The 15,139-nt window shown below is 42.2% G+C and overlaps 1 protein-coding gene across 2 annotated transcripts in view; it reads left to right on the top strand.

Annotated features, from left to right (window-relative positions):
- IDUA (alpha-L-iduronidase) overlaps positions 1 to 15,139 on the top strand; it is a 105,659-nt gene that overhangs the window by 80,725 nt on the left and 9,795 nt on the right. Inside the window, exons 10-13 of one of the 2 annotated variants that reach the window (XM_054986429.1) lie at positions 115 to 236; positions 3,858 to 3,983; positions 7,114 to 7,190; positions 12,676 to 12,776. In XM_054986429.1, coding sequence (XP_054842404.1) covers positions 115 to 236; positions 3,858 to 3,983; positions 7,114 to 7,190; positions 12,676 to 12,776 — 426 coding nt within the window. Of the gene's footprint in view, positions 1 to 114; positions 237 to 3,857; positions 3,984 to 7,113; positions 7,191 to 12,675; positions 12,777 to 15,139 lie in introns of those variants that run through there. The other variant, XM_054986430.1, reaches the window with a different exon arrangement.

Below are 15,139 nucleotides of genomic sequence, written 5' to 3'. Positions count from 1 at the left end.
GATGGTAGGGTACAAACCACTAAGCTTGTATTGCAAAGCCACAATCTGACTTGATACTGAATGGATTTCAAACAAGAAAGGTTCACATATTTACTTCCATCTGTCGCCCCAAAGAACTTGTGTACGTGACTTACTACATGGATAACAACCTAACCAATCCGTATCTGCAATGGAAGAAACTGGGAGCTCCAGATTTTCCTTCACCAGAGCAATTCCAGAAGATCAGAGAAGCTGAGGTATAGAGTGTCGTGAAGTGGCTGCACACGTTAATTGATCTGATGTATGTTTGTATGATGTATGTTTACTCAAAAGCAAGTCCCACTGAATTCAGTGGGACTTCCTCCCAGGACAAAAGCCATGCAGTACATTTCTGTGCAGATGAGCTCTGAAGCAAGCTACACTAAATTCCGCAGAACCTGCTGTCTCCCAAGCGTGGAGAGGAAGACATAGGCTTTTGTTCATCGTAACTGTAAGGCTAGCAATTCAGAGTCCCTGTTTCTCCTGCAGAGTAGATGTCCAGAGAGGTGAAATTTCCAGAAATGTTCAAAAGATGGGGAGAACATCCCCCCCCCGAACCGAAATATATACAGTCTTTACTTTCTTATCAAACCCAAATCTACTTTGCTGCTTTAGCAACGTAAATGCATCACATAGAACTTAGCATATAAAATTGTATCATTTCTGGGATTTAAAGATATAAATTAGTTCTCAACAAGCAAAATTCTTCTATACTCAAAACTAAAGTGAGAATTCCTGTACCCAACTCATTTCTGTTCATTCCAATTCATTCAAAGGAGCCTTTTAAGGTTTCCCCCAAAGATTCCCGTTTTTCTGACGGAAAAATTGAAAAAAAGTCCTCAGACCTTTTCATGTTATACGGACCATGGTGTAAATTGACTGTGTCTTAAAAAGCATTTCACTAATTTCAAAAGAATTTGACTGTACTGACTCACACTGTGTAACCTGCTTTGAGTCTCGGTGAGAAAGGCAGACTGTAAATAAATAAATAAATAAATAAATAAATAAATAAATAAATAAATAAATAAATAAATAAATAAATAAATAAATTGTTCCATTTCTTTGGGGAACCCCACGAATGGCAGTTCTGCAACTGAGAGGCAAGGAGTATTCTCCGATTATTGTCAGCACTGCCACCAAATAAGAATTGCCGGGATTCTGTGAGGGGAATGCCGTATTTAAAATGGCGTAAGAATTTCAGCGCCTAGTACAGCTAGGGCCAGAAGGTCACCTAAAATAAGGGAGATGGCCCCCTTTTCTCCTTTCCACTTACTCACCAGTCACGTTGCTGAGGTGCAGTTCCTTAGGAGTGCCCACGAAATGGGAGTTGTGGAAACAGACTGCATGCCTTTTTATGAGAGCCAGATGTTTGTTCCCTGTGGGCTTGACCTTTTCTGTCACACTTTCGGTAGGGGCATCAATATTTACAGTAAGAGTTTCCCAACAAAACAAGACCGCTCTGGGTTTTCCTTTTCATCTTTTCCACAGTGCTCCTCTTTAGAAGTATGTGCTTGAACAGTAGGCAGTCTGCCCCCCACTGGCCAATTTGAAAACCAACACCTGCTCAAGCGTGATCATTTGGATTCAGGGAAGAGCCGTACATTATCTTGGCCAGCAAATCTTCCTAAACCCCATGTTTGCTGAAAATGCAAATGCCCCCCTTGCTTAGGGAGAGAATTGGCATGCAAGAGGAACCAATTTAACTCGTGGCCCTGCGGGTTTTCTCTCATGGGCCATTCTTTCCCTTAGTCATCTATCCCTTTGGTAGGGCTTAATTTCTAGTTTCAGAGGCCAGCTAGGGGGGATTACAGCGCAATCCTAAAAACACTTTCCTGGGAGTAAGCCTCGCAGAACAGCTCTGAGTAGGGCTGCTTTATCAGTGAAGGTGCTGAGTGCATTTCAGAAGTGTTTTTAAAAGTTTTGCTGCTAGTTTAGAGTATTAATGCTCTTGTTGCTGCATAAAAAGAAGCATCACTTACCCTCTTCTATAAAAAATGTTAAACGTGTTTACTTATTCTTGAAAGGAAAGGAAGAAAATCTTTCATAACCTATAAAAAAATACTATAAGAGAAAAAGGATTTCAAGCAACCAAAAGACATACTTATTCTTTAAGGATCCTTTTTTTTAAAGTTTCACAAAGAGATTGTACTTACAATTCACTGCTTGCCTTCTCTCTGAGAAGCTTCTTTTCTTCCTGAAGGAACGCTTACAAAGAGGAGATTGTTCAGGGAACCTTAACAAAATTTCCTATGAAAGCCCAAAAAATCACAGCAGAGCTGAACCCACTAAAACCTGCTAGACTCTTGTTTCCCATGCAAAAACCTGGCCTAGAAATACTTCCCAAACAATACTCACCCAGCTCTCGATCAAAGGTTCTTTCCACAATCAACATTAATACAGCTACTAGCACTAGACATACTGCAATCGAATGTACTTTTTACAATATAGAGTCAGATTACTTCTCTGCTCATACTTATACAGAAAACCGGCAGCACTTCAGTTAACATCTTTTTTAAAAACCTAAGGGTGACCCTTTACATCCTAAGTATATTTGACCAGTAGGTAGGTTTTACTATTTATTAGATTTAATTCTGCCCTTTCTCAAAGGATCTCAAGATGGCATACAAAGTTTTGACCCAGAGGGAGCTTTAACCCCAGGTTTCCCTGATCAGTGTCAGACGCTCCAAACTAGTAGTGGCTCTCTTCATATTTGATTGGATATAAAGCTAAATCAAATCTCTGCTCTAAATAATAAAGGACCATTTAACAAGTGGTGTGTTTACTTTGAGAACTATTTCCATGTTAGGTTTTTGAGGTTTTGTGGGATAACCCTTAGCTATGATCCAGTTCGGTGTAGAGCACTTTAGCACATTTAATTAAGTCTATAAAATTCCATGATAATTTGTAAATGTTTTAGTTGTAGTATTTCCTCAGTGAGATTTTCTCTTGTTTATAGCCTTGTAGTGGTAAAGAGTGGCAGAAATCTAATCTGGAGAACCAGGTTTGATTCCTCACTTCTCCACTTGAAGCCAGCTGGGTGACCTTGGATCAGTCACAGCTCTCTCAGAGCTCTCTCAGCCCCACCCTCCTCACAGGGTGATTGTTGTGGAAATAATAATAACATACTTTGTAAACTGCTCTGAGTGGGCGTTAAGTTGTCCTGAAGGGTGGGATATAAATCAAATGTTATATTATTATTATTATTATTATTATTATTATTATTATTATTATTATTATTATATCTCTTCATGGGAATATGTATAAGGGTAAATTTATGCACAAAAAATCCCACCCTCTTCCCGTATGAAAAGCAATAGACAGTAAGCATATAGAAATAGATACATAATAATACAGTTTTGTAGAGTTTTTCAAAAGTTCCTTAGGGGATAAGTATAGTAGGTTTAATTCTTAATTCTGTCAAGTTATTTTTATAGATGTTTGCAAGCCTTCCCCCCCCCCTTAAATGAAGAAAATTATAATAGACTGTTGTACCTTGTATGTTTTTAGAATATTGAGACAGCGATGATGCAACTTCTTGATTGTACAATAACTGAAAAAGAATTGGCCGGCCGTAACCATTTTGTGAGCAGTAAACCTGCGGCCCGTCCCCCTCAGTGTATCGGGTGGGGAAAACGGTGCAGGGCCAGGGGCCTTTCTCCCCTCTGTGCCTCGTTCCCTGCAGCTGCTCTCTGACTGAGCAGAATGCAGGTTGGGCCAGGAGAGTTAAAAGAGTAACATCTAGTTTGGCCCCTAGATAATATTGTATGGCATGATAGCCTCTTGAGAAGCAGGTTTTCTGCAGGAACCTTTCATTCATTTTTTAATAATTTGTTTCAAAGGACCCTGTGGTGAAGGGACCGTTTCCACTACCTGAAGGAGGCCCTTTGGTCTTGAAACAAGAGCTCCCCATTCCAGCCCTCTTTCTCATCCATATTTGTGAAATGCCCCTCTCTGGTCCTGATCAGGTGGGTATCGTGGCCTCTCAACTTACATGAGCTTTAATTGGATTCAAAACAAATCTCTGTTTGTGTTCCTGAGACTCACTTAGGACCTCTGGGGTTAGAGAGACCTGAAGATCTTTGGAATCCGTTCTCTTCAAGCAGTTGCAGCATTGCTTGTGTTTCCATTAGTAGGGTGACCAGCTCAGTGCTGGCAGCTGGCAGAAGGCACTGGGGTGCGGGGACAGTGTCGTGCTAGAGTTTCAGGGGAATCAGGGTGCCACGTGGACACAATGATGTCACTTGCAGGTTTGTGCCACAAGTGGCATTACAGTTTTGACTTGATGCTGGTATCCAGGGCACCCTATCCGTTAGATTCTTGCTTGCCATTACCAGAAATTCTCATTTGGTATGCAGAGCCATGAGTTTCTGCCCAGCTGTTCACTAGATGCCTCTCTCCCACATCCAAATATCCTCCTTTGAGAGAAGCTAACAAAACATTCCAAGGACACACACCAGATAACCATCCAGGCTAAATGATAGCCTTTAAAGGCTTAGCTCTCACTGAGGCAGTGAATATCTCTCAGATATTAGCATGTAAGGGGGAACCTAAGTTAGCAACCTTGTCCCTAACATGCTGGTTTTAAATATACTATAGTCTGAATTGATACAGTCCAGATACAAGTTCACTCCCTGAGCAAGAACTAAGGGCCAAACTACATATAACATTTTGTGACAAGCTGTGTCCAGGTTTCCCAGACCCGATATGCTTGCCCCACAGCCTCTGCAGAGGACAGCATTTTAAAGGTTTGCAGGGGCCTAATTCAGTTTGGGATCATGGTGTGGGGCTGAAACAACCCCAAGGGGAGTTATTTGCCCCAAGAGGAGTTATTTGCCACATTTTTTATAAGTATTGCAGACCTGGCTTGTTACAAAATGTTAACATGAAGTTTCAACCCTAAACCTAAGTGAATCCCAGAGATTTGGCTTAAATGTGAGGCAGGTTATTTTATTATTTATTTATTTTTATTCCACTCTCCCCGCAAGCGGGCTCAGAGCAGATCACAGCACAGTACAATAAAATAGGATAACATTTAGCAGCAATATAAATATCAATAAAAGCATAAATTTCTAAAAACAGTGATGCATATATTTCCCCATCCACTCAGCCTAGATAACCCATAGGGCAGGGTGGAGCGCAAGTGAACAGGGAGGAATACATGTGAGTCTGTTCACTTGCCATTCAAGTGTCATTTGTCACTTGTGGCTTGGCCCATAGATTGTTACAGAAACCAGGGAGGCATGTGCTCCCCCCATGGCAGGAGGCAACACAAATATTTTAGGTGGCCCACCTGCCTCAACCACCATATGCCTGACAGAACATCTCTGCCCTGCAGGCGTGGCGGAAGGATAACAAATCCGAATGAGCCCAAGTTGACGCAGGCAAATTGGGGCCAGGGCCGAGAAAACTCTGGCCCTGGTTGAGGCAAGGCGAACCTCCTTGGGGCCAGGGAACCACAGTAGGTGTTCATCTGCTGAACAAAGCAGCCTCCAGGGAACATATGGTGAGTGGCGGTCTCGCAGTTATGCTGGTCCCAGTCCGCTAAGGGCCTTAAAGGTTAGAACCCAAACCTTGAACTGGATCAGGAATTCAGCTGTGAGCCAGTTGAGAGATAGTGGCTTAGCCATGGCCACCAAACAAGTTTCCTGAATGAGGAGGAATCTACAGCCAGGTTTTTCCAGGCTAACTCAACACTCGATCCTAGACATTACATGGGCTTTTTCTAACATTTTCAAACTGCAGGCCAATAAAATCTCAAAACAAATTCTAAATGAGGCTGTGGTAAATTCTCAAGGAGGTTCATTTTTTCACAGGTAAAGCTGACGTTTTGTGAGGGGAAAAGTTTTCTGTGAAAGACCAAAAATTGCCTTCCGCTAAAAAAAAAAACGCCATCTCTCCCCTCTCTTGGCACAGTAATTGCCAAGAGATGCGGAAGCCAGAGTGAGATGGGCCTTGTGCTTCTTCAAGTGGCTGTGGAAGCTTTTTATGTACAGTCCTGTGTGCACTGGCATCTTCCCTCTTGATTGCCAAGAGAAAGGAGGGATTGTGCAGTCCATGTTTGCTGAGGGTTGCCTTGTTTTAAAATGTTGTCTTCAATCTCATATATTCATAAATCATAGGCAGTGACTGCCAGAAAAAACTCAGAGGCTCACACAATCAATGAACCATTGGACAATATAGATCACAAACTTAAAATAATCAAGAGAAGCACAACAATAAAGTGCAATGTGCTCATATGCAATAAGTATCAATAAATAACAGCAAGAAAGCGACCAGTGCTGTTACATATAAAGTGACAGTGCCTTGAGTTACAAACAATTTTCAGAATGCAAAATTGCTGTATATACAAAATTCATAGGGAAATGTCCATCAACTCCCAAAAAGGAGGATGTTATTCCATAGTTGAAGCGTAACCACAATGGACGTACTTGTGTCTCCATCCCATTTCTGTCTTCCTTCTTCCGGGCAGTTACCATGAATGGAAATTACAATTCAAATTAAGCAACAGTCCCAATCAAGTTCATGCAAACATCTAGGCAGTGATTTGATATACACAGTTCTTTTTTGTTTAGTTAGAGGTTCATGGCGCGTTGTTGCTTCTGCTCTGGATTTCTTCCGTTACTCTCTCTCTTTGCTCTCGTTTTAAAATGGCAGCTGCTACCCCCTCTCAGCCTATTTTAGCTCAGCAGACATGAGGGGAAGGAGAAGGGGGTAGATGACTAAAGAGGAAATACATGGAGGTACAGCAATGTGTGAAGTGAGTCCCGGGTCTCTTTATTGTGCCATGTGAGCTATACTGTTCCAAGTATCTGCCAGAGTGAAAAGGATGTTGATGACTTTCTCTTGGCACATTTTGGTAAACCAACACAAATGCTATCTTCTAGACAAAAAACAATCTGTCAAAAGGACCAAAACTTGGCTGGGCTGTGTTTTTCCAGCTAGTTGAACAGCTGCAATAACTGGTGTTCTTTGTTTTCTGGGTGTTCTGTATTTTAGAATAAAAAAGGACTAGCTCAAATACATGAAATAAGCTGAGCTAGACCTGAGTTTCTGCTTTCCATGCAGTACTTACCCAGAATTCCTCTCTCTTGCCAGGTGAGCAGAGTTCGCCTCATCGGTCTCACGAGGGGACAAGTTCTGGTACTGTGGGATGACAGCTGTGTGAATTCAAAGTAGGTAGCCCATGAAGGAGAAGCAAAACTGTGTTCATTTAAAAATATTTGTCATTGTAAAAGGATACTGTGAAATGCCTGTCTGAACTCCTCAAAGAGCAAAGGTGAGGTTTAAAAAAATCCCTTTTGGAGTTTAGTGTCCTTACAACCAGCTTCGCAAGAAAGGCACCAAAAAAGACCCATAACATGTTTTACTGCCCACATATTTCTATACTGGTCAGATTGATAGCCCGAAAGGGGAAAATTCTCAGCATCATATGACAATGGCATTTTTCACCTGAGGACAGGCACATGTAGTTTTTCTGTTGCTGCTGCAGCTGCCAATACTATGCAGAGGCAGTGGAGCTTCCACAAATAGGCTTTTTCATTTTGGAAAGATCAACAATTAAATATTGTTATGTCAATATCCTGTTGTAATAGCATGTGTAACAGGTTCTCTGAATTCCCAGTTTTCCTTTTTTTAAAAAATAAGCCCCTTTCATTACAGAGATATGCCTTTCCCCTTATATCTCTGCAACAAAATATGCTGGAGACTTATTTTTTTAAAAAATGAAACCTGGGAATTTAGAGAACCTGCTACATATGTTGTTATAACATTATATTGCTATAACAATATTCAATTTCTGATTAAAACAAAAAATCCTCCTTACGTTGGGAGAGGAAATGGCTGCTGGGGGGAAATGGCTGTTGTGTGGGCACAACCAGGAAAATCTGAATGAAGCCACTCTTTCTCAAAATCAGCAGGTTGGGTAAAGATCAAGGAGAAACCCTGGAAATCCCAGGAGATGCACGAATGCACTGCTGTAGGGAAGCAGGCAAAACCCTGCTTCACAACAGCATCAAACCCAGGACAAAGAACATTTGAGGAAACAGCTAGAGATTCTTGCCTGTACTTCCACTGCTGCTGTGAATGCATAAGCACTCGTGGTTTGATTTTTGTAATTGCTATGTTACACAGTGATGTGATACTGAATGGATGTGGTATTAAGTACTTATAAGAAATATTTATGAAGGAATCATGTAAGTGTTGCTGTAATGTTTGTAATATTGTAAATTTTAAAATGTTGAAATATTGTATTTAATTTTGGTAACTATTGTATTTACCTCTAGTGTCTCTGTACTCTTTGAGAAAGATGATACGAAACGGGATTAACCAGGATCTAGGCAGCCCGTCAGAGGATCTTTTATTATCATGTTGGAATCATCACAGTCATCTGGAGTGGTTTGCAACCTAGGACTTTATAGAAATTGGATTCTTCCTCACGGATTGGATACTTAGTGCTCGGGAACTTATACATTTGTTTGAAGGACTTGTGTTCATGTGGTGCTGTATATGCATTTGCACTTTAAAATATTTATGTGCAATGAAAAATTACAATAGCACTTTGGGCACTAGCACTTTATTAATCATTGATTGAAGATACCTGTGTTGTAGCACTTGTGTAAAGAGTTTTCCAGTTGTGAGTAGGAGTACTGTAGGAATTTTTCATGGTTCAGAAATTTCCTAACTTGTTATAGTGAACTTACTGTATGATTTATATAAATGAATTGTCAATAAAATAGGATTGTAATTGGATACATTGAGCTTATTAGTAAGGTTATGCAGGTAGTTTTTGTTTCGTTTTTCCATATTGACTACCGCGTTACTCTCTGTTGTAGTTAGTCTTTATAATCCAGGCAGAGGGTGGAAGGGTTATTGTAAATTAGAGTGTCAAGAATCTAGCTATATTACATGTTGTAATTAGCTTGATAGAGCAGGGGTGTGAAGTGCAGAAAATTAGCATCTGTATCCCGTGAGGGATATATTGTTCCAAATTTGCAAATAAGGTCAACTTCAACAATATTAGGGTGTAATTTTCCTTTGAAGTTTCTCTGCTTGAGAACTTCTACTCAGAGGTCAGCGATGGAATAACTTGGCAGATTGAAATGTTCTCCCACTGGTTTTTGAATGTTGCAGTTTTTGATATCAGATTTATGTCCATTCATTCTAATGTGAAGGGACTGACCTGTTTGTCCAATATAGAGAGTCAAACGGCATTGTTGACACTTGATGGCATATATAACATTGGAAGATGAACAAGTGAATGAGCCTGAGATGGTATAGCTGGTGTTGGTAGGTCCAGTGATTTTATTGTTGGAGAAAATATGGGGAAGAGAAAAACGAGGGGAACGGTCCAAAACAGCAAAAAGGAGAGACGCCGAAAAACGAGTCAACAGACCGTATAGAACAGCTTCAACTGTAATTGTATTTGTTAGAGGCACAAAAAAAGCCTTGGGCAAAGAAAACAAAGGGAGAGTGCCTGGATTTCCCGGCTGCTCTCAACAGCAATTAAGCGAGGACAAAACAACAAAGGGAGAGTACTCAAATTTCTCAGCTACTCCCACAGGAATTAGATAAGGAAAACAGAAAGCAAGGGGAGAGCACTGGGGTTTCTCGGCTACTCCCGACGGGAAAATGGCAACGGGCTTGCCAGGCTATACTTTATCCCGTTTCGCACAAAATTAAGCTTCTTCAGCAGCCAAAATCATAAATTCCTGAAAACCCCCCAATCACAGTACTTCATTTGGCTTCCAAACGAAGGAGAGTTTTACGATCTACATTGCTCCCTCTCATGTCTAAAACTTGGAGTACAGTGTAACAAAATTCACGCTCATTTTTATGATGTGCCATAAAATGTTCAGTGAGTGGTGCCTCAATAGTGGTGCACTCTGACTTTAGGAAGTCCATGCCCGTTGTTATGACCCAAAGACCAGTTGGCCACTTTAAATGTGGCCACTGTAACATTTGTCAGTTCTCTGTAAATGTGGACACTATCAATCATCCAATAACTGGGAATAAGTTGTTCACAAAAAGTTTTTCCACATGTAGTACCCCAGGGGTAGTTTATGCCATTAAGTGTACCTGTGATCTGCTTTACATTGGCAGCACCATTCGACCTGTGAAGCTCCGGATTCAAGAGCACATGTCGAAAATCAGGAATGTTGCTATTGAGGCACCACTCACTGAACATTTTCTCCTCTCCTTCGTTTGGAAGCCAAATGGATTTTTAACCTTAGGACTGTGGCACCCAGCGGTCTCAATCAGGAGATAGATTTTTCTCCATTTCTGGCATGATGGGATCTTTCACTGGCTTTGTTGATTTTTGGTTCCTGTCCAACTTCTTCATTAAGTTTTGTGCATTGGTGCTGTGTGCCCTTTAATTTGTTGGGGCTGTCTCTATTGGGTATGCTGGGCGTTCTATTCAGGTTACACCCACGTACTAGGGCTTGCAGATGGATGGGAGAAACTACAGCTGTTTTGAAACTGAGAAGAAACGTTTATTTCCTGTCTGCCGGCCAGCAACTTTTATTTGTTATGTAGAACCACATGATGTAATGGTAAATATGTACACAAAATAATTTCATGATGTTGTTACATTCTTACTGTTTAATTGAGGCTCACTATGTAAAGCATTGTGTTTTTTGTGTGTTTTCAGGAATTTATGATTTTGCCGGCTGCAGAAGCTTAATTTTGTGTGAAATGGGATAAAGTATAGCCTGGCAAGCCCGTTGCCATTTTCCCGTCGGGAGTAGCCGAGAAACCCCAGTGCTCTCCCCTTGCTTTCTGTTTTCCTTATCTAATTCCTGTGGGAGTAGCTGAGAAATTTGAGTACTCTCCCTTTGTTGTTTTGTCCTCGCTTAATTGCTGTTGAGAGCAGCCGGGAAATCCGGGCGCTCTCCCTTTGTTTTCTTTGCCCAAGGCTTTTTTTTGTGCCTCTAACAAATACAATTACAGTTGAAGCTGTTCTATACGGTCTGTTGACTCGTTTTTCGGCGTCTCTCCTTTTTGCGGAGAAAATATGGGAGCAGAGCTGGCATCTTGGTTTATTACAGGTCCTCATCCCAGAGTTCATGTCTATTTTGGAACGTGCATAGTTGTGAGTGAGGAGCTGTTTAAGGTTGGAGGGCTGTCTCTAGGCAAGAACAAGTTTGCCTCCCAGTACCTGTGAGAGAGCAATATCATTGTCCAACTTAGGTTGGAGCTCATTATTGATGTGTTGGTTTGAGCTGAGAGCTGTATGTGACCAGCAGTGGTACTCTCTCGTTGTTCCATTTGGGCTTATCTTGTAACAGTTCATCCCTTGGTATCATTCTAGCTTTGTTGTCTTGTTGACTTGTTGTCTTACTACATCCAATGGGTACTGTTAGAAATCTCTGTTGTAGATCAGGCAGGTGACAATCTCTGTCAGAGGCATTGGAGCAGATGTGTCAGTCCTTGGCAGGTAGATCCCCAATTCCCTCACAGCAAGCACTCAGGTGAATTGGTTGAAGTAACTTTTATTAGAGATCTAGGGCCAAGCTACAAGTGACGAATGACACTTGAAAGGCAAGTGGATCGAGTGGAGGGCAAGTGAACAGGGAGAAATACACTTGCCGTTCAAGTGTCATTCGTCACTTGTAGCTTGGCCCCTAGACAGTCCAAGTGATCTATATGAATGCATTGGCAGAGGCAACTATTCAAAAAGGGATAGTGTTAATTATAGGGAAACTTCCCGCCCTTTGGATCTGTTAACATTCTGGCGCGAAACCCCCAAAGAGTTCTATGGGAAGTGATTAGTTTAGGCTAGACATAGTACAGAATGAAATCATCTCAGTCTCTGAGAAAAGATACATTGCTCTCTGCCTGCAGCTTGCATTCAAGGACTCTTGCTGTAGAAGTGAAAGTAAATACCTTCAACAGATAACAGACAACCCCCACTGGCTCAGTACATTTTATGTTAGCAGTTTACACACTCTTAGATGATCAACACAGTGTATAGAATACAACCTCAGCCAACATTTATGATCAGCACAAAATGCAAAACACATTAATGGCAGGTATGCAGGCAGGCATACATGACAAGATGTGGCTGTAGCCTAGAGCTTGGCTGTGGATAATGGATTGTTTGGTGTGTTTTGGATGATGACTGGATGCATGTAGATAAGTTCGGCAATCAGTTGGTTTTCAGTAAATGAGGTTTTTATGCTTTTGTCATGTATTTGTAGAGTGGTGTCTAGAAAATGTATTTCTTGTATAGATTGTTTCAGATTGATGATGGGGTAGAAGTTGCTGAAAGCCTGGTGAAATTTCTCCAGTCTGTGTGTCATGTGTCATATGACAAAAACGTCATCAGTGAATCACAAGTACAGGAGAAGTGTTCGTGGCTGGGACCTAAGGAAGTACTGTTCCAAGTCAGCCATGACAACGTTGGCACATTTGTCATCAGTTACCAGCCAGTGTCCATGCAAATAGGGTATTGAATGGGGTATGAAATGGATACCTGAACTGGGAAGGAATGGAGATACTTCTGGACATTGGCTGTAAGTCTGTTAGGCTTTGTTTTAGAAATAACTAGCTTTGGTATGTTTTATGTTTCTGTTGACATTCTGCTGAACTCCTTTTCCCTTACAGGAAAACACTGATAAAGAAAACAGCCCCTCACAAGGGTTTGTTTTTTTCTCTTAGGTGTCTGAAAACATATGAAGTCGTCTACTCATGGGAGGGGAAAGTTTACCGTCGGATCAATGTAAAGGACAGTATATTTACGATGCTGGTCTACAACCCAGGTAGAGTCCACTGTCTCCTCCTCAGTTTCAGCTGCAGAGACGGCACGATTGAAGGTCATGCCTGGCAGCTCAGAGCCTTCCCACTTTCAGCCTCTTTGATCATGCCATCGAATATGTTTTAAAGTGTTGACTTTCTATGTATTGTCGAAGGCTTTCACGGCCGGAGAACGATGGTTGTTGGGGGTTTTCCGGGCTGTATTGCCGTGGTCTTGGCATTGTAGTTCCTGACGTTTCGCCAGCAGCTGTGGCTGGCATCTTCAGAGGTGTAGCACCAAAAGACAGAGATCTCTCAGTGTCACAGTGTGGAAAAGATGTAGGTCATTTGTATCTACTCAGGAGGGGTGGGGTTGAGCTGAGTCATTCTGTAAGAGTTTCCCAGGGTGTGGAATGCTAATGGCGGGAGGCTTCACTGTAACCTGAGGAGGTTCTTTTGCATATGGATTGGTGCTTGATGTGCTAATCTTCTCTGCAGGGCTATTGTCGGGTGTGGAGTGTTTTGTTGGCCTGGTGTTTTTCAGAACTGGAGCCCATGCTCTGTTCATTCTTAAGGTTTCTTCTTTCCTGTTGAAGTTTTGCTTATGCTTGTGAATTTCAATGGCTTCCCTGTGCAGTCTGACAAAGTAGTTGGAAGTGTTGTCCAGTATTTTGGTGTCCTGGAATAAGATACTGTGCCCTGTTTGAGTTAGGCTATGTTCAGCCACTGCTGATTTTTCCGGCTGTCCAAGTCTGCAGTGTCTTTCATGTTCTTTTATTCTTGTCTGGATGCTAAGCGTAGCTAAGAACCTCCTCAGGTTACAGTGAAGCCTCCCGCCATTAGCATTCCACACCCTGGGAAACTCTTACAGAATGACTCAGCTCAACCCCACCCCTCCTGAGTAGATACAAATGACCTACATCTTTTCCACACTGTGACACTGAGAGATCTCTGTCTTTTGGTGCTACACCTCTGAAGATGCCAGCCACAGCTGCTGGCGAAACGTCAGGAACTACAATGCCAAGACCACGGCAATACAGCCCAGAAAACCCCCAACAACCAATGTTGACTTTCTTTTAGAAAAAAATGCTTGAGCTTAAACCGGATTGAAATGTTTTCCGAAGGTCTTGAGTACAGATTTCAAAGTCCTCAAGTCCCCTTGGTGTCCACCCCAATCCTGTGAAGCAGACATCCTCGGGGCATCCTGTGCTTGAAACTTAATTTCCAGATGCACGCAGGCCCAGTTTGGATTTGGAACTATGAGGAGAGGGGCATAAGCCTTTTGCCCCCTGCACTGTTTCTGCAACCTATAATAGTCCCAGGGTAGGTGTGATGGTTTGCCTGTTTGTTTTCTTTAAATCTTATAAACCTTCGCCTTTAAACCTTTAATTCAGCTATTCTCTTCGTTTCCCGCTTTTTTTCATTTGCAGCTCACCCCACCCCACCCCCTTCTTGAGCTCCTCCCTTGTACCTCTTACTCAGGAGAAATCTCTCTCCCGCACTTCCAACTTCCGAAACCTTTGCCTTTGGGATTTATCCAGTTCCTCCTTAATTTACCTTAAACTTATACCTCAGGAGGACTCTGGTGTCTTGATGCTGGCAGCATCTGCCATACCCATACCTGGGGTGGGGGGAGGTTGGGGGCTGGAGGTTATGATGTTATGACTGGGTTCATTGTTATTCATGATCATGAACTAGCAGCTTTTCAATAAGCTCTTACTAACAAGCAGTGGAGTCTTTTGACGGTTATTTGGCAGATCCTTACATCTGGTCACAATCAAGACTCTTTATGTCCATTCAAACAGAACTGAGAGGGTGTTCTGTCCTTGACCCAGGCTTTAACCTTGAGAACACCTTCCATTTTTCCATTGTTTGACCTGTACTCTATAAAGATTTTCCACCTTCTTATTAGTAGCAGGAGCAGACGCTGGTTTCAGGTTGAGATCCTTTATCAGTTTGACAAAGCCTTCTGTTACAGGGAAGGATACTGACGGAGTGGAACCAGAATAGATATGTTGGAGAATCTTGTCCGTGAACTTCAGTTCCGTAGCTATGGCTTCGATCTCGAGTGCCCTCGCCATGTGTTGGAGCAAATTGTTATAGGCCCTGAAGTTGTCTGTAGGAGACACGTCATCCACCGGGCCAAGTTCCCCCTCGGGTGAGTCAGACACCAGGGAGAATTCACAGCATTAGTGATCGGATCTGGCATCGATCCTCGGTTCCGAAAGGAACGAAGTATGGTATGAGTCTCCCCGGGAGTGCGCCCGTAGGGATGGAGACCTGGAGATCGATCTGTATGGCACATCTGAAAACGGGGACCACCGAGGGCCATGTGTCTCCCTTCGGGTCATCGTGTCACAGGAGTAGCTCCTATAAGCTCCTTTCCCTC

Source organism: Eublepharis macularius, chromosome 8 (genome assembly GCF_028583425.1).
Source record: "Eublepharis macularius isolate TG4126 chromosome 8, MPM_Emac_v1.0, whole genome shotgun sequence".
Lineage (NCBI taxonomy): Eukaryota > Metazoa > Chordata > Lepidosauria > Squamata > Eublepharidae > Eublepharis > Eublepharis macularius.
Note: the sequence above shows the minus strand (reverse complement) of the source record. Positions and strands in the feature narration are given on the sequence as shown.